This window comes from Bolinopsis microptera, chromosome 7, assembly GCF_026151205.1.
Source record: "Bolinopsis microptera isolate Bmic1 chromosome 7, MBARI_Bmic_1.0, whole genome shotgun sequence".
NCBI lineage: Eukaryota > Metazoa > Ctenophora > Tentaculata > Lobata > Bolinopsidae > Bolinopsis > Bolinopsis microptera.
Window position 1 is genome coordinate 18,886,617 of NC_087078.1, and position 21,291 is coordinate 18,907,907.

Sequence of the window (21,291 nt, forward strand, 5' to 3'; positions counted from 1 at the left end):
CAAAGACGCACTGTGAACTCCTACATACTCATCTTCTAATCACACACTTGTGGAAAATACATTTGTAGAGCAAATCCTATTAGTGCAGCAAATTGCAGCTCTGGTTTCCTGACGTAAAATATCTCATCGTTAAAGACCACTGAATCCCAGACCACAGAAGTCTTTCTGTACTTTTAATCCATTATGTAGTGGCTTTCGATTTATTCAGCTTCCTCAACATTTTAATGAGGGCCTCTATTTAAGCGATTTAAAATGCTTATCTTGGGAATCAGACGTTTTCAACCGATCACAGAAATGCTTTAACAGCGGTTGTAAAATTATTTTGATCGGGATAAAGATTGATTACACAAACGTAACATTGTAGATATTACTCAGCTTAAATGATTCAGACGAAATCGTTTAGCTTAATAAAACCTTTCGTATTACTAATAAAGGCATTATTTATCAATAACAGACAACACGAGGCCATCACTCGCAGGTTCCCACTCCAGTAATGATTCACCAATAGGAGGGCTGATGTGAAGCTGTCAGGAAGCTGCCGTGTTCTGGGTGACATCCTCCCAATAACTTAGCACCAGGATGTAGCCGTCCACAAACTTGGCCCAGAACATAGTTTAAATGAAGGTCACTATTTAAGCGATTTTAAATGCTAGTACTGAGTTTAACTAATTACAACACTTAACTACAAATCTATAACATTTATTGAGTATTATGACTATGTATCGTGATGGAAATATTTTAAGCGGATAAAAGCCAGTTCAAACACTTGCTTCATAACACGAAGAATTTGTTTTCACTTGTATGAAAAGCACGAATAGCTAAGTAATAAGCTCAGTTCCTGCACTAGAGGGACCCCAGTCAGCCCAGTAAGTAGACTTCTTACTCAGGTATCGAGGTAGAGTGGATGCCGCCTCACAAGGCAAAAACAAACAAATAAACCTTTGATGAGTTGAATCCAAATTATGATAGTAAAATCAAAACCTCTTTATATCATCTCTGCTCTCGAAATACTCCAAAACTGCTGCGTCATTGTCCATTAGCTTTTCCAATTCTTCTGTGCTGAAATAAAAGGAGAGCTGTTAGTGTTACTTTTATCGGTATGATTTGAGTAACTTTGAATAGAAACAGGAGAAAAACAGGCGAGGCCCCAGTGAGAGGCGTTGTCGAAGTTAATGCTGTCTTGCAAGGCTCTGCGAAAGATTGGAATTTTTGAGCGAATCATGTTTTATTAAAATCATACTTCGTTAAAAGTTTGCCTTGTCGAATATTGAATAGCTATTTTATTAAATAATTTATTAAATACCTCATAAACGTGAGAGGCGGGGCACAATTTTACGGATCAACCGTATTCCGATTCCCGATTCTAACTAAGATTTTCCTGAGTCATCTTTTACTAACAGAGCTCGTTTAATGTTTATTTACAAATAGGCATTTCAAGCCAGTTTCAAGCTTTTTAGATACTTAATTTTCGAGAACTTAATTATTGGAAAAGACGACAATCCGTACTGTATATAATACTATTTCCTTTTGTAGCTTTATTAAGCACGGGTAGATGAATTGATAAAATAGTAAAACCTCATACACGTTGTTAAGCTATTAAGGATTTATGACTCCTAGCCAAGTAAAAAATCTGTTCAATCTGCATCGACACCAGTGTCCACTGTTCTGGAATAGATTAGGACTTATGCGGAGTCGTATAGCGGCCAAGATTTCCTTTGACCACATTGTACAGATTTTTTATCAACCTGTTGCTCTTTGATTTTTTGAGAAAAAAAACATATTACAACACTAAAAATCTATTATATTTATTGAGGACGTCACAGAAGGAATTGATTTAATGTAGTCCGAAGAGTCAGAGGAGTTTTATATTTCAGTTTGTATCTCATCTTGAAAATACGATTTGGCCTTTTTGAAGAAGGCCTTTTATTGAAGGTTACATTTATTTTAAGAAGCTTTTCTCAGAAAAAGTCTTCGTGGGAAATTAATCTTATATACACCATAACTACTAGACCGGTTCATAAAACAAAAATGTTCTTGAATAATTATGAGTATGTTCTTATCTGTTGATCCCTAGGTTCAAATACCACCAAAAAAAATTTCAAGTTCCAACTCTTCCATCTTAGTCCCGCTCCGGCCACGCCCATATTTTATTGGTTTCTTATACAGGTAAAATGCCTTTATGACATTTATATTTGAATAACGAATCTTAAACAGCCAACATTACTCCTTCATACTAAAAAAGCCGATTTTAGATATTTTACCTGTATAAGAAACCAATAAAATATGGGCGTGGCCGGAGCGGGACTAAGATGGAAGAGTTGGAACTTGAAATTTTTTTTTGGTGGTATTTGAACCTAGGGATCAACAGATAAGAACATACTCATAATTATTCAAGAACATTTTTGTTTTATGAACCGGTCTAATAACTACTATTAACTTTACTTATATGCACCATAACTACAGTTAACTTTACTTATATACACCATAACTACAGTCAACTTTACTTATATACACCATAACTACAGTCAACTTTACTTATATACACCATAACTACTATTAACTTTACTTATATACACCATAACTACAGTTAACTTTACTTATATACACCATAACTACAGTTAACTTTACTTATATACACCATAACTACTATTAACTTTACTTATATACACCATAACTACAGTTAACTTTACTTATATACACCATAACTACAGTTAACTTTACTTATATACACCATAACTACTGTTAACTTTACTTATATACACCATAACTACTATTAACTTTACTTATATACACCATAACTACTATTAACTTTACTTATATACACCATAACTACAGTTAACTTTACTTATATACACCATAACTACAGTTAACTTTACTTATATACACCATAACTACAGTCAACTTTACTTATATACAACATAACTACTGTTAACTTTACTTATATACACCATAACTACAGTTAACTTTACTTATATACACCATAACTACAGTTAACTTTACTTATATACACCATAACTACAGTTAACTTTACTTATATACACCATAACTACAGTTAACTTTACTTATATACACCATAACTACAGTTAACTTTACTTATATACACCATAACTACAGTCAACTTTACTTATATACACCATAACTACAGTTAACTTTACTTATATACACCATAACTACTATTAACTTTACTTATATACACCATAACTACAGTTAACTTTACTTATATACACCATAACTACAGTCAACTTTACTTATATACACCATAACTACAGTCAACTTTACTTATATACACCATAACTACAGTTAACTTTACTTATATACACCATAACTACTATTAACTTTACTTATATACACCATAACTACAGTTAACTTTACTTATATACACCATAACTACTATTAACTTTACTTATATACACCATAACTACAGTTAACTTTACTTATATACACCATAACTACAGTCAACTTTACTTATATACACCATAACTACTATTAACTTTACTTATATACACCATAACTACAGTTAACTTTACTTATATACACCATAACTACAGTTAACTTTACTTATATACACCATAACTACAGTTAACTTTACTTATATACAACATAACTACAGTTAACCTTACTTATATACACCATAACTACAGTCAACTTTACTTATATACAACATAACTACAGTTAACTTTACTTATATACACCATAACTACTATTAACTTTACTTATATACAACATAACTACTATTAACTTTACTTATATACACCATAACTACTATTAACTTTACTTATATACACCATAACTACTATTAACTTTACTTATATACAACATAACTACAGTTAACTTTACTTATATACACCATAACTACAGTTAACTTTACTTATATACACCATAACTACAGTTAACTTTACTTATATACAACATAACTACAGTTAACCTTACTTATATACACCATAACTACAGTCAACTTTACTTATATACAACATAACTACAGTTAACTTTACTTATATACACCATAACTACTATTAACTTTACTTATATACAACATAACTACTATTAACTTTACTTATATACACCATAACTACTATTAACTTTACTTATATACAACATAACTACAGTTAACTTTACTTATATACACCATAACTACAGTTAACTTTACTTATATACAACATAACTACAGTTAACTTTACTTATATACACCATAACTACAGTTAACTTTACTTATATACACCATAACTACAGTTAACTTTACTTATATACACCATAACTACTATTAACTTTACTTATATACACCATAACTACAGTCAACTTTACTTATATACACCATAACTACTGTTAACTTTACTTATATACACCATAACTACTGTTAACTTTACTTATATACACCATAACTACTGTTAACTTTACTTATATACACTATAACTACAGTTAACTTTACTTATATACACCATAACTACAGTCAACTTTACTTATATACACCATAACTACAGTCAACTTTACTTATATACACCATAACTACTGTTAACTTTACTTATATACACCATAACTACTGTTAACTTTACTTATATACACCATAACTACAGTCAACTTTACTTATATACACCATAACTACTGTTAACTTTACTTATATACACCATAACTACTGTTAACTTTACTTATATACACCATAACTACTGTTAACTTTACTTATATACACTATAACTACAGTTAACTTTACTTATATACACCATAACTACAGTCAACTTTACTTATATACACCATAACTACAGTCAACTTTACTTATATACACCATAACTACAGTTAACTTTACTTATATACACCATAACTACAGTTAACTTTACTTATATACACCATAACTACAGTTAACTTTACTTATATACAACATAACTACAGTTAACTTTACTTATATACACCATAACTACTATTAACTTTACTTATATACAACATAACTACTATTAACTTTACTTATATACACCATAACTACTATTAACTTTACTTATATACAACATAACTACAGTTAACTTTACTTATATACACCATAACTACAGTTAACTTTACTTATATACAACATAACTACAGTTAACTTTACTTATATACACCATAACTACAGTTAACTTTACTTATATACACCATAACTACAGTTAACTTTACTTATATACACCATAACTACAGTTAACTTTACTTATATACACCATAACTACAGTTAACTTTACTTATATACACCATAACTACTATCAACTTTACTTATATACACCATAACTACAGTTAACTTTACTTATATACACCATAACTACAGTCAACTTTACTTATATACACCATAACTACAGTTAACTTTACTTATATACACCATAACTACAGTTAACTTTACTTATATACAACATAACTACTATTAACTTTACTTATATACACCATAACTACAGTTAACTTTACTTATATACAACATAACTACAGTTAACTTTACTTATATACACCATAACTACAGTCAACTTTACTTATATACACCATAACTACAGTTAACTTTACTTATATACACCATAACTACAGTTAACTTTACTTATATACAACATAACTACTATTAACTTTACTTATATACACCATAACTACAGTTAACTTTACTTATATACACCATAACTACAGTCAACTTTACTTATATACACCATAACTACAGTCAACTTTACTTATATACACCATAACTACAGTCAACTTTACTTATATACAACATAACTACTATTAACTTTACTTATATACACCATAACTACTATTAACTTTACTTATATACAACATAACTACAGTTAACTTTACTTATATACACCATAACTACAGTTAACTTTACTTATATACAACATAACTACTATTAACTTTACTTATATACACCATAACTACAGTTAACTTTACTTATATACACCATAACTACAGTCAACTTTACTTATATACACCATAACTACAGTTAACTTTACTTATATACACCATAACTACAGTTAACTTTACTTATATACACCATAACTACAGTTAACTTTACTTATATACACCATAACTACAGTTAACTTTACTTATATACACCATAACTACAGTTAACTTTACTTATATACACCATAACTACTATTAACTTTACTTATATGCACCATAACTACAGTTAACTTTACTTATATACACCATAACTACAGTTAACTTTACTTATATACACCATAACTACAGTTAACTTTACTTATATACACCATAACTACAGTCAACTGTAATATAATATAATATATAACAGTTAACTTATATGGGAAAAGATCGAGTTTATCATTTAAATGAGTAACATAAAGCTGACGCGAGAGTAAACGGCAGTCGACTATGCAATTATCAGAGGTAATCTTAATACCAATTGGACACTCCAAAATACTCTATTTATGAATAAAATACTTTATTTATGAATAAAATACTTTAATTCATTTATGAATAAAATAAAACAGAAGAGTTATATGTAACGAGACACGAAATAGTTGTTTCATCCTAACGGGGAAAAATATGGTCATAATAATATTCCACAGCCAAAGAAAAACGGAAAATCCAGACAGTTTGGTCGGATACCGTATTTAGAACCCACCACAATTAGCCTCATCAAGATTCCCGACACCACGTGACAAGACAAAATTAGATAAACACCTGCTTGGACAACTCATAAGTGGTTCACAACCACCCCGGCGGGTCACCCGCCACGAGCGCCAGGCCTCTGATTGGCTCAATAACACGATAATATCACGTGCTATTTGCCCACGTGTGCGCGCGGGCAAATAGCACCTTTACGCTAAAAGCCATAAAGACAGAGAACTCAGGTATCTTATCATAGATCTTCCTGGATTTAATGGCTACCAATACCACATATGATTGTCCTGTGCCCATGCCCCCCATTACTGATTACCGCCTTTGTTTCGGAGCTGGCACCTATACTACTTTGATACCAATTTCACGGAGATTTTCCATTAAAAAGATATCAAGATAATATAATATGTACAAGAATATCTGGGCTTTGTGCGGATATTATCATGATATTTCTGTTCCATCTCATTTTACTGAGCAGCGGCTCAGAGTGGGTACAACCATCGTAGTAGGACTGTTCAGTAGTAAAGTTATAGGGATATCTCTGTAGTCTAACTAACTATTGCTAATATTGTTTCTTAAATCTGACCTGGAAAATCAATTTGCTAGAATTTCCGACAGAATAGTCGCTCATATCTTATCGGAGGCTATTAACAAATAAATTCCGATAAGGTACACCATTTCCTGCGTAGGGGCTTTTAATATTTGCTGTTTCTGGGTAACACGCGAAGTTGATCCTAATATTCAACTGGGATCACCATCTCAGCGGATATTTACCATTCATAGACCACACATTGATCAACCTATTGATCAACCTATTCATGCAATTTAATTACCAATCCTAGGCTATAGTACATGGTCATATATAATATAACATGATTATATTAATTTTTAGGCTCCCATCTATCGAGCCTCCTCAGAGACGGAGCCCAGATTAATCTAAAGGTTGTGAGCTTGGATCCTTTCATCTGGGTGCCCTGCCACTAAAGGTTTTGAGCTTGGATCCTTTCATCTGGGTGCCCTGCCACTAAAGGTTGTGAGCTTGGATCCTTTCATCTGGGTGCCCTGCCACAACTTTGTGGTTGTTGAATATCAGTCAAAGACTATTGTGGAACTATGTAGGGGGGGAGCCAAGTGGATATTTGTAGATATTTGTAGATTAATGTAGAATGGATAATCCACGAAAAAAGTGGATGACATTCTACAAATTTATACATTTATCTCCAAAAATTCAGTAGAATTTCTGGGCACATATTTGAGATTATATATTTTGTAGATAAATGTAGATATTTGTAGATTATTGTCAATGGATAATTCACGAAAATTCTACAAATTCTACAAATTTATTCATTGTCAATATTATTCATTGTCAATCCTGATAATGGTGCCACCATTTCTATCAAGTTCATTGTCAATCCTGATAATGGTGCCACCATTTCTGTCAAGTTCATTGTCAATCCTGATAATGGTGCCACCATTTCTATCAAGTTCACCACCTCCAGTATAGTTATACTAGTATAATTTGAATAAAACCCTGGTTTCACAATAACCATTTACGTGAATAGCAACTTGACTTAAAGGTTTCAATCGGTCTCAGAAATGGCTTCTTCATAAATTGTTGCTTCGTTTCCTGAGCATGATTAGCCAACACGCTTAAATTTGATACGCGTTAACGACTTGCCTATTTAAGAAATCATTTTTTAAAACGCCCATCTTAAAGTGCAAGTTATCTGATTCTATAATGTCAGCTCTTTATCATTGTCAACTAGGTGAACAAATATTTGTTTGCTGAAAATTAGGTGACAAGTGTCTGTGATGGAATAAACAAATCATTTTAATTTCTTTTTGATTGCCTTGTAGAAATAGTGTTACTATGGTAACTAGTAGGGTATCTATGGTAACTAGTAGTGTTACTATGGTAACTAGTAGTGTAACTATTTCTCTCTTGCCAGAATCGTACTTTAACAGCACTGAGCACATGCGTGACGGATCTTCTAGAAATAGCGTTTGCTAAATTGATTTCTGCTCGCGTTATTGATCGATTCTCTGGTCCAATGAGACTTTGACAAATGAAAGCGAAATAGACAGAGAGGTTAACATATGGTCAACAAGCCTATAGAACGCAAATGATTAGATACTCCAGTAGTTAGTATACGAGTTGCTCTTCCTTATTATATATATGCTCTTCCAAATTTATTTGAAAAACGAAACATATTGAACGAATGAGTCTTCGTAAGCGTAAATAGGCCAGCACTTTGCTGAGCCTGTTTAGGTGCTCTTTTGTTTATAGATGTTATTATATATTAGACAGAGTTCTTTCCTCTATTTTGATTACCGAAATACCTTGCTCGAACCTTGAGCGTTAGTCACTGGTTAGTCGATGGTAAATCGCACCGCTTTCCAAGTCCAACAAGGAGGTCCACATCATGTCCTATTTCAGCGGAACGCACTAACAATATTTAAATAATTTATGATTGCTGAGTGGTGTTGACTGCAGATTTTTAATAACTTAAACCTTGAACATAAGCCGCTCATGTACAGTTCCTGGATTTGATTCACAATAATAACCAAAGGTTATACCTTTAAAACTGCTAAGCAAGTAAACAGTTTCAATTAACCATTTCCCATGAAATGCATATCCCTATAATAAAAGTTTCAGAGTCAATATTTGGTTCTGGCCGCTAAACGCTTTCCCATACGACTGGCATTAACATACGTACTGCCGCTTTCCCACACTGCTGAAGCAAACTGAGCCACAACCCTAACTACATAGTGTAACTATGGTAACTAGTAGTGTTACTATGGTAAAGTAGTGTAAACTATGTAAAGACTGACGCCAAATTCCACAACCTCAGAAGTCAGAAGAAATTATCTCCCTGGCCCTGGACATTATGGATTCACTTGAAAGCATATTCCCCTCGCCAATAGCCAAGGTGTTATGAATTCTGACTGTATAATGGTGCTTGGCCCACCCAGGAAGTCCCATCATGCTAGCCAGGAGTAGCCTGTAATTTATCTCTTACCAGATTTGTACCTTAACAACACATGCGTGACAGATCACGCGTTAGTAGTAGTTTGATAAAAACCCGCCACCCACCCTTGGAAGCGATTATTGGGCTATCCGACAACTAAACCCAATTTTGACTTTTCCTAGACAGGGTACGTTGAGATGTTTTGCCAGATTATTATGCCGTGTGCCGTCCTTCATAATTACTGTAGGAATCGGAACGTTCCTTTCCCGATCGCAACTGATATTGAGGACGACATACGATATTGAGGACGACATACGAGAAGAAAATGAGGCTCGGGAGGCAGCTGCGAGAATTAGCTTTTGCACTATAACTACTTTTATCAAGCTATTTCGTAAATACGAGTCGTTTCATATACAGTTATATAGTTATACTCATACCAGATATCTAAAAGTATATTAAACATATAATTTGTTACAAAGATTTTACTGCCACTTACATGAGCATCACCATAAATCAATAAACGATTATCTTGAGACAGAAAGCTTTACTGGCAGTACCAAGTAAACTGTAGAACTAGAATCCTGCACTAGAACGTTGAACTAAAACCTATATTAACGTCACTAACCTATATACACGTGGCTCTATAATTTATTCACTGGGCTATTACAATTATGCCCCTTATAAAAGATGGTTCTGAGACTCAACTCTACCCCTAGACAGCTGCTGTTTAATTAAATAGTCTGACGTTCTCTAGAGTTCTCTCTCCACCAGCGACCATGCAACTGGGCGAGTGGGAGTGGTTGTTTTTATAATCTCGTAAGAGAATCGTATGATTTTCAGTCCAGTCTATGTCAAACCTGTTTTAATTAGATTTAAAGTGGTTTAAGGGCAAGGTAACCCGGACAACATGTTAACCCTGACAACATGATCATAGACTCGGTAATTATGTAATCTCGTTTTGTTGGACTAGTTAAAACAAGTCCTCTGCAGAATTTTCTACGTAATTTTCTCCGTAGCTTGATCCAAAATTATTTGATTTTTCGATATTAAGCAATGACGGACTACAATTCCTTAAACCTATGACAGTTTCCCTGAATTTGTTTGATAGTACTACAAATCCCTTAAATCCCTCAAAATGATTACATGATTAATTCTGTATTGAAGCCTCAACTGTTTATCCTTGAACACATTGCACAGCTTCCATTATTTTTTACTCGTATTTAAATTATTATATTCGATTTTTTTCTTCTCTTTCGTGAAATTGTAACCGGGTAATTTTTAAGATTTTATCTTTGTAGCTTTCTCTCAATTTTTAGAGTTCTGATCGTCTTTATGAATTGTTGTATTACTAATTTACTAAGACGTGAAGACGAGTTCGTTAGTGTTCTCCTAAGTGGTCATTTCATGTTTAAGTCCTGTTTAATTCCCCGGAAGTATTATCTGATTTTTAAAGGTGCTATTAGTTAGAGATTAGTTTTATTTACCCGTTTTTGGTGATCATTTTTCGCACTCATGGTTTCTGTTGGCCCATTAAGTTTCCTGCTATAAAAGACTCATAATATAAACATACGCCATGCACCAATAATCATTGACGTGTTAATGACAGCAATGGTTTCAATTCCCGTTATTAATATTTTACTTGACACACTATCAAGTTGACAGCCTAACAGACAATTCTAGTAGTCTCATTAATATTATGATTAATATCTGCTGATTAGTTTCAGTACAATTTAAAGCAAATCAATTCGAATATCATATCATGCCATTAGTCATATCGAGATTTTATTTAACACTTCCTGATGTTCTTTTAAGCGTATCGTTTGCAATTTGGAAATACATCGGTGGATTTAATATGTAACTTCCATATTAAAGGCGATCACATTAAGAGCCAGTAATTAACCGGCCAGTGCTATTGAAGAGCCGGTAAGTAACCGGCCAGTGCTGTTGAAGAGCCGGTAAGTAACCGGCCAGTGCTGTCGAAGAGCGGTTTAAGCACCTAAATATCACCCCATATACTCCAAATTATTGTTAAATATCTGAACACTCTGAAATCTCTGCCACTTGGAATCGTGACTTCTGTGACTAATCTTTTACACTTCATAGCTTCCATCTCAGTTCTGATCACCTCCGCTTTCTTAAAGTTAACCATATGGTTTTATAACCTGGGTGAAGTCGGCGTTTCTGAATTACGATCGATTGGGCATCCTATAAAGCTGTTAATCGCCTGCAAAATGAACTCTTTGGCTACCCAGATGGCGAACCCATTTGGCCATTTTTGTGATTTGAATTCTAGTTTTCATGCTTAGCTAGTAAATGTCGATTGACCGATTGCCAGATTGGCATCTCTTTCTCATAAGAATACCCAGATAATCCAGACAAATATCAACTAAACCGAACTAACCAGTCCTACACCCCTGGAAATAATAAAATAAACTTAGACTAAAACCCGACTTAAATACGACCACAACTCAATTCAATCCTGACCCGTCATGAGGATCAAGAACCATTGCATCTGTGCCCTTACAGTTCCACATATTTTAGATGAGATACAAATTAAAATGGCAAGCCTCCGCAAAAGCCGAGCATTTATTGCTATATATTCTCATATAATTTTGTGAGAGCTAGAGATAAAAGGACGGATAAGTTCTCCCTGATGAAATGGACGCAAAACCTCTTTATACTTTATAGTCTAATGAAAAAAGTACAGAGGAGAATCAATCTCAGATATTGCTTTCTTAAGAAAAACGGATCAGTAACGCACATTATATAAAGCTAAAGTAGCTAATATCCCTTGCTATAGAAAGGGAAACCATTTATCCATTTATGCTACTGTAAGACCATCGAATTTGTTCAACTGTTGATTTAATGTACGCGTTGCTTAGTTTTAATATTGTTAAATTTGTGATTTGACAGCTGAGCAAGAAGTTCTTTGTTAAGTAGGCACACGTACTCTGGTCACAGTTCGACACGTGACTTAGAGCATCGATTAATTTCTATATTCAGAACTAATATTTTGGGGATTAATAGAATAAAAGTTATAAGATGATAAGTTTAGTTATTTTTGTTGTGTAATTTATTTGCCTTCCGTAATTTTTGTCAGTATTTATGTTTTATTATGATTGGTGTCCCGTTAAATTTTATTTAAATTAAAATAAAAGATTTTTTTCCATACATACAAAAATTTTTTGGGATTCTTGTTTTTAAGTCTGTTTTGTTTCTACCTATATATGAGCCTAACTTATTTCTATTCAGGAGGTTCTCTCAAGATGATTTTTAATTCGAAGATTTCAAGAGCCTAAACTGTGTATGATTCGCCTCTCCAAACAAATCAAAAGACACGTGACTTAGTTCGACACGTGACTTAGTTCGACACGTGACTTAGTTCGACACGTGACTTAGTTCGACACGTGACTTAGTTCGACACGTGACTTAGTTCGACACGTGACTTAGTTCGACACGTGACTTAGTTCGACACGTGACTTAGTTCGACACGTGACTTAGTTCGACACGTGACTTAGTTCGACACGTGACTTAGTTCGACACGTGACTTAGTTCGACACGTGACTTAGTTCGAGTATGTGTCTAAAGTTAAAATATTATTGACTGAACGACAATCTAACCAAATGAAATAATATTCAAATTACTAGTACTGTTATTCAGCTAATCGAGTACTAGTTGTTAGTTGTTAATATGATATTTTAACAGCAGTACCCTAACCAGACCCCTGATTCTAAACAAATCAAATTTCAGACACACACGCAATGTCAATGAACGACGAATGTAACATCCAGAACTACACCCAAATCAGACAGTCCATCCTATATGTAGACATAGGTCTATATTGGAGCGCTGCCAAACTCTATGCTCTCTGGGAAAAGAAATGGTTCATCATCACGACCAGCGGGCTCTGCTTCGCCATGTGTTTCTTTATCCTGATCCTGAACAGCCTAGTCCTCCGGCACTACATCAAGAAGTATAAGCAGCTGATCCCCCTACTTTACACATCCATGTCACTGTGTGACATAGGGAATGCTATCTCTGCTTTCCTGACAGGAGCTCTGCTTCTAATGATCATGTGCAACTACAGGTCCCACTCAGACCCCTACCCGACCATGACCTTCATGGTGAAGCTGACCTACATCCTCTTCTCCTTAACCTCCCGGGTGTCCATCTTCTTTAACACCATCCTCGTGGTCATCAGGACCATCAACGTGGTTTTCCCAACTTACACCATTAAGAGGGGTAGAGTGATAGTGGTGCTGGTGGTGGGCCAGGTCTTGTGGCTCAGTGTTGCCGCCATTGATATTGTAGGGCTCCAGCAGATTCTGCCATACTTTGCAAAAATGAAGTCGGAAACAAACGAGATCCCGTCGACACAGTATGACGTCCTTGTTGATTCACTAGTGGTCAACCCTCTTACAGGTTTCTTTTTCATTTACTACATCTTTGACAAGATGTGCAACATCCACAATTTCAACATCATCGGCGTATATGTCCTGGTGAAAGGGGTGCCTTTTGTCCTCCCATCTGCCATCTCTATAGCCTGCATGGTCATCCAAACTTACTATCTGATCATTAGAAGCAGGGCAGGTCGACACAGCGCTGTTAGTCGTCGGATCACCATCACCGTCCTCTACCTCACCACTGTCTTCGTTGCTTGCAACATCCCGGACTTTGTGCTGAACCTGGTGTGTCTGGGAGTCATATCCATCTCCACGGACAACCTCCCCACTTACATGTGTGCCACCTTTGTCTCCAGCGTGATGCTGCCTTTTGTCAACTCCCTCTTCAACCCCTTCATCCTCCTCATCAGAGGCAGCACTCTCAAGAAGTCGGTGCAGAGTTACTTCTGTGGTCCAGACTCCTTCAGGTTCAATAGAGGCAAGGCTAGTGGACTTGGGGATTTTTCCAGAGAGAAGTTTGATTTGTGGAAGAGGAGATCGGATGGTAACAGAATGATTCGGAGGAACGATAATATGAGTTTGTCTCGCATGGACAAGTAGGGCCAACAACTTAATAACCACCTCGTGACCAAACGGCTTTCATACAAAAAAAATCTTTCAGAAGAAACTGCTTTAATTTGTGTCATTTGTTTTGTATACGGCATGATTTTATTATGTTGAAGACCGCTAAATTATTTGTATTCGAATTCTTATTCAAAATTTATTTTTTCCTTTTCACCCTTTTGAAAAAAGGCAATAGTGAAAGGTTACGAATGGAGGTTTTTGCAGAAAAACGTGGATTTTGGGGAACGAGATAGGTGGGTTTAAATATGTCGTGTGTCCTTCCGTCCGTTACCATGCAACGAAAAAGTTGGGCGCGCGCGAGGATTGCTTGCGGAGATGTGATGTATAGATAGCCTGTGATCTATGAATGCGCGGCGCGACTGTGTATATGATGCATGTAATGTATAATATTACTATTAATTAGGTAATACGCCCAATTTGTACGTGGCACGCGTAGTGTATTGATGTGTACACGAGTATAGTTTACCTTTGATGATAATTTCTTGAATTACAGATACAAGTTAAGTTCTACGGCAATTGAACTGAATTTCAAGTGTTTCCCATATTTGATGCATAATTGATCAATATTATTATCATGAAGATTGAAGTGAGCTGATTGGAGCTTATAGTTATACTTAAATTTATAGTATATGTGAAATGGAAATCTAGCGTCCGCCAAAACGAAACAACGGGCGCAATTCTTGTTCAGAGTGTTTATGATTGTATTTATTCTTAAATCTTCTTTTTCATTTTACAAACCTGACCAGAGTTGATATGCTTGTATATGTTTTTAATTGAAATGTCTTAAGAATTGCTGTACGTGATATTAATAACATTTGCTGCTACAAAAAGGTTCATATTTACTGTAATACAAAATTGAATCAATCCTGAATAATGGAACTCTAACAATTTAACTATTCTAAAAGAATTATTGTGAAGCAATCAAAACTTAATAAACCTTTAGGAGAGGGGGGGGGGGCGTGGCCATTTCCCTTCTAAATCTGGCGGTTGATCGTTGATACATGTCTTACATGCAAATTATGCTGTGTCAAAAGATTCAACCGCCTGAGCGCCATTTATGAAGAGTATATCATGTGATTTAGGGGAATATTCTATAACGCCTGAATTGTCCGTAAATAGTAGCCATGCGTGCCTTCAAACCTCTTGTAAAGAAATTTAAGCGGAAGTTCAATGATCAACGATGTAAATTGTAATCCAGAAAATTGTCTAGCTGCAGATGTTCATTAATCATTATCCATGAGTCATGACAAATTTATGCGAACTTGAGTACTATGTCAGATATCATCATATTAGTTCCAGGGTGTAATAGCTGACGCAGTCTGTTGAACCCATGATCTTTAAATATTGTCAGCACGTTTTTAGTACCACGTGCTACCCATTTCTCTTATATGTCTCTTATATTTATGGGGGAGACTTTGATCATCTAGATTTAACTTGGCGCTAACAAGTTAATGCTCTTTATGGTACGGCACCAGTTTGTCGGGCACGTGTTACCCATTTCTCTTATATTTATGGGGGAGACTTTGATCATCTAGATTCAACATAGCTAACAAGTTAAAGCTCTTTAATATTAAGCCTTGAAATATAATAATATTGCCATACTTCTAACATAAAAATGTCATAATATTCAAAACAATCCCCACAATCCCAATGCTTGTCGCATCTTATTAAGATGGGGGGGAATGCAACGTCAATTAATGTCAATTAATGTCAATTAATGTCAATTAATGTCAATTAATGTCAATTAATGTCAATGTCAGTTTTGCAAAATTTTGGAATACTGACATTAATTGACACGATATTTTTCGACCAGAGATTATGTAGTTCTACCATATTTTTAGCACTTTAGAACGTTTATATCATCAATTTATTCACTACTATCACATATGGAAATGTGAAATGTGAAAAAAATTCAGATCATTAAACAATAAAACTAAAATAATACGGTTTTCCGAAATTTAATTTTCTTAAATGGGCGTGGTCATCCAAGGGCGTGGTTCTCAACATCATCAGAACTTAAAACCCACATTAAACGAAATGCCTTCATGACATTTATATTTGAATAACGAATCTTAAACAGCTAACATTACTCCTTCATACTAAAAAAGCCGATTCTATATATTTTACCTGTATAAGAAACCAATAAAATATGGGCGTGGCCGGTGGGGACCGAAGATGGAAGAGTTGGAAGCTGAAATTTTTTTTGGTGGTCTTTGAACCTAAGGATCAACAGATAAAAACATACTCATAATTATTCAAGGACATTTTGTTTTTTTGAACCGGTCTAACTTACATAGACGTGAATATCTTGAATATTTATCGAATAATGATAATCTCAAATTTCAAGACAAATTAATGTCAATTAATGTCAATTAATGTCAATTAATGTCAATTAATGTCAATTAATGTCAATTAATGTCAATTAATGTCAATTAATGTCAATTAATGTCAATGTCAGTTTGGGGTTTTTATGGAATACTGACATTAATTGACGTTGCATCACCCCCTTAAGATGTCTAGATTTAGGATTCTTAATTTGTGTTAGGAGATGAACTTCCAGATATTAAATAAGTCATTGACCTCCACGAGACAGAGATAATACCACCAACAAGGATTTTAAACGATAACGACTCCTGTCCGACAGCACTATTTTCTTGTGTTTGAAGTGATATCTCAAATTTGGCACATAGAAATTCACCCAAAGTTACACAGATCGTCAGTCCTATAAGTATAACCATCATACTTTATGGAAAGTTTCAAGAAAATCGTATGGTAGGATCTGACGTAAACTATTGTCCGAACAACCTATTTTCGGAGCCAGACAGGAGTCGCCCAATCATTTTAAACAGTGTATAACGGCGTTAAATAAAGCTATCAATATTGCCACTTTGCCAGGCACACTATAAGTTACGGGAGTATTGGTTAGATAATTTCTTAGAAAGAGTGATTGTAACACCTCAACATGGCGAGACAGATTGAAAGCGGAAAAATATGGTGAAATTATTTAAAAAAGCATTAACGACCTACTAGTACTGAACAGTGATTTAAACAGTAAATCATCATTACAACACTCCAAATCTATTACATTTATTGAGTATTATGTATCCGTGTATCGTGATGGAAATATTTTAGGCGGGTAAAAGCCAGATCAAACCCTGGCTCCATAATATGGAGGCTTCGTTTTTATTTTGTATTGAAAAGCACTAATACATTGTAATAGTTACGGTTGTACTTATAGTAGATACAGGATATTCCTAAAGACTTATCCTTTTTTCAGTCAAAAAAATCATAAGATATGGTATGGCTTAATTCTGCAAAATTGTATGCAATTTTATGATTTAAAGCTTGCGATGGTCACCTCATCGCTCCTGCTAGGTCCCTACTCCCTAGGTCCAGTTTCCTTACCAGGGAATCAGTTTAAATTCTTGAATTCAAGCAATTCATTGATCGAAATGTTAGATTTATGACTATATTTTGAATTTTGTTAGTTTTCGGGTTATGATGGGAGGTTCAGCGGTTAAGTGTCAAAAATGCTTAAAGACCTCTGATTTTAAATTGTATAAGCACTTTTATTAAAAGGTGCAGCGCGAGCTTTATGGTTACGAATAGAGCAAGAATTAGGGTTAACTGGTTAAGATTAGATGAAAGGTTGTGGGTTTCGACTGATCAAGATAAACGTTTGGATCACATGATTACTCGGTTAAATCTTTGCAACAAAAACGAAAATTCGAGTAACTGTTTTGAACTTTGACAATATCTTTAGACACTGAGACAGTAATTTAACACAGGTTGCTTTCATTCCTCATCACTGATTCCAAAAAGGCAACAATTTAACAATTCGAAGTAAGAACTCACCTCAAACCATAGAGTTCAGGGAAGGACTGGGGAACAGTTGGACCAGCAGGTCTCGTAGGTCGGAATCCTCCCGGTCCAGGAGCAGGGGGGCCTGGTCTGGGGGGCTGCGCGTACATCTGGTGATATTATTTGTCAACTTCACTTCTTTTTGCTTTTTATCCCCTAAAAAAATAACGGCCAGTAGGGCGATGATCAACGTTTTCATAGTATAGCATCCTGGCTAAGGAACATTTAGTTTCTGACGACAAAAAGGAAAATATAAAACTCAATATTTCACTCTCAAGTTATTTCACATGGATTGGTTTATTAGCTATCTGGTAACAAGCATGTCTCTTAGCATCATACTACATAAATGTTCGTAACATTTCTTAATCATTCACTAAAAATGGACGCATTTTGGTTTTGACATCTCTGATCACCCCCGCAGTCGGTTATCAAAGATCGCAATTTATTAATTCCCTCGAATACCTCGCTCTCGCACCACATTTTTAACACAACTCCATAGTCCATACTCTCCCAATAACTAGGGAAGAGGTTAAAGAAAACTCGCCAAGCTGCATCTCTCATTAAACCACCACTTAAGCTAAAAATAGAACTTGAATCACAGCAAGCTGCTTTAATTTTGAAGAATTTTATGATTTTTCTGACCACTTAATAGTTGATTATCAAATGTTGGAGTAGTTCACTGTTTATTACTACTATATAACAAATAATTTGAGCCTGAAGATGGCGTTGACGCTGAAAATTTGCCTATATTCCTAACTTCCTGTTTCATTTGTCCTTGTCTCTTTCAACCGGATATTATCCAACTATAATTAAAAGAAAGAGGGAATTAAGATATGGGAGGTATAAGAGTTATTGTAATGTGGTGCTTGACGTGAATAACGTGGGACCCATCTAATTTCAAAGCTGTATTTACGAGTGGTAATGGGTGTGGTCTCTGTTACAAGCTCATGGGCTATAATATAATCGCTGCCATTCACCAAGTAAACTCTTCATTTACATAAGAGAGGATTAGTATCGCAGCAGAAATATCATTTAATTTATAATAAGTTCGGGCGCAACAGCTGCCCTTTTTCAGTATAATTAGGGTTCACGCCTCACAAACCGTTGTAAACATGGTGGGGCGTGGTTCACTCACCGGGGGCACGCCTCACAAACCGTTGTAAACATGGCGGGGCGTGGTTCACTCACCGGGGGCACGCCTCACAAACCGTTGTAAACATGGCGGGGCGTGGTTCACTCACCGGGGGCACGCCTCACAAACCGTTGTAAACATGGTGGGGCGTGGTTCACTCACCGGGGGCACGCCTCACAAACCGTTGTAAACATGGTGGGGCGTGGTTCACTCACCGGGGGCACGCCTCACAAACCGTTGTAAACATGGTGGGGCGTGGTTCACTCACCGGGGGCACGCCTCACAAACCGTTGTAAACATGGTGGGGCGTGGTTCACTCACCGGGGGCACGCCTCACAAACCGTTGTAAACATGGTGGGGCGTGGTTCACTCACCGGGGGCACGCCTCACAAACCGTTGTAAACATGGTGGGGCGTGGTTCACTCACCGGGGGCACGCCTCACAAACCGTTGTAAACATGGTGGGGCGTGGTTCACTCACCGGGGGCACGCCTCACAAACCGTTGTAAACATGGTGGGGCGTGGTTCACTCACCGGGGGCACGCCTCACAAACCGTTGTAAACATGGTGGGGCGTGGTTCACGCCTCACAAACCGTTGTAAACATGGTGGGGCGTGGTTCACTAACCGGGGGCCTGTTGGCTGAACTGACTGTAGGAACGTGGCCTGCCGTTACCATGGGACCGTGGCCGGAGGTTGCCATGGGGGGCGGTTGAGAGATGGGTGGTGTGTAGCCGGCTGTAGTACCCGGAACTGGCGTGTATCCCTGGCAGAATTGAGGGATTGTTATTAGAAGGCACGAATATTACCGGGTAGTTGCTGTTTTGTTAACCACTAGAAATGGAGATAGCTTTGATCTGGAATATTCTTTCTTTAGAAGTTTAGATTGACAAAATGATTTGATTTTTTAACGTCAGCAAGAGGACTGTTTAACGTCACACGAGGATTTATTGCTTTCAGCTCATGAACAACATTGTTGCATTAAAACCTGACGCAAATGATTGGATCGATTTAATTACCCAGACAAATAATGCATATCGCGAGAACAGTTTCGTGGTATATCCATCCCAGTTTCGTGGTATTTCCATCTCATGACCATGGTAATGGAAACAAGTGTTCGATACCACGAATACTACAAATTACCTAGACAGAGGGCGACACCTTCCATCTCCCAATCATGGGATAATGCACCTTCCACTAAACACTTTAAGACTTTATATCCAATAAAAACACGTACATGCGCTATCATATAAAGACTAAATACCTGAGGCTGTGCTGCAGGAGGTCGGTATCCTGGCATGCCGTATCCAGGTTGTTGCTGGTAACCTTGGTAACCGGTCTGCTGCCCAGGTGGGTATTGTTGTCTAGGAGGTCCGTACCCCTGAGGAGGGCCAGCAGGTGGGGGCTGCTGACCGGGCGGATAGCCTGCTGGGCGAGCCTGGGCTTGTCCGGGAGGGTACCCAGGTCGGGGGTACCCGTACCCCCCGGGCCCGGGAGCGTTATTATAGCCCCCGTATCCTCCGTAACCGTATGGCCCCGACATTGCGCTAGGCTAGAGAGCGAGGGTTTAGAAATATATCTTGGAGTTAGAAATATTGTAGATTTTGAGGTGCATTTGTGGAAACTGATTATAGAGACGGGATTAAAAGTTTCAGCTTATAAGATGGCATTATATTGGCAGTAGTTTAGAAGTTAGGTTGAGTAAGACACGAGATGATTTAAGAGACCTGC

At 36.1% G+C, this 21,291-nt stretch overlaps 1 protein-coding gene across 2 annotated transcripts in view; it reads right to left on the bottom strand.

Annotated features, from left to right (window-relative positions):
* The window catches only part of LOC134817832 (vacuolar protein sorting-associated protein 37A-like), a 48,919-nt gene extending 27,811 nt beyond the window's left edge, over positions 1-21,108 (bottom strand). For both annotated transcript variants that reach the window (XR_010160575.1, XM_063827172.1), the window contains exons 1-4: positions 20,825-21,108; positions 20,189-20,326; positions 18,425-18,540; positions 982-1,059 (exon numbers count right to left, since the gene is read on the bottom strand). Coding sequence is in view for 1 of the 2 variants with exons in the window: in XM_063827172.1 (XP_063683242.1) it covers positions 982-1,059; positions 18,425-18,540; positions 20,189-20,326; positions 20,825-21,103 (611 nt within the window). In the remaining variant the exon portion in view is untranslated. The remainder of the gene's footprint in view (positions 1-981; positions 1,060-18,424; positions 18,541-20,188; positions 20,327-20,824) is intronic.
* Between the last annotated feature and the right edge of the window lie 183 nt (positions 21,109-21,291).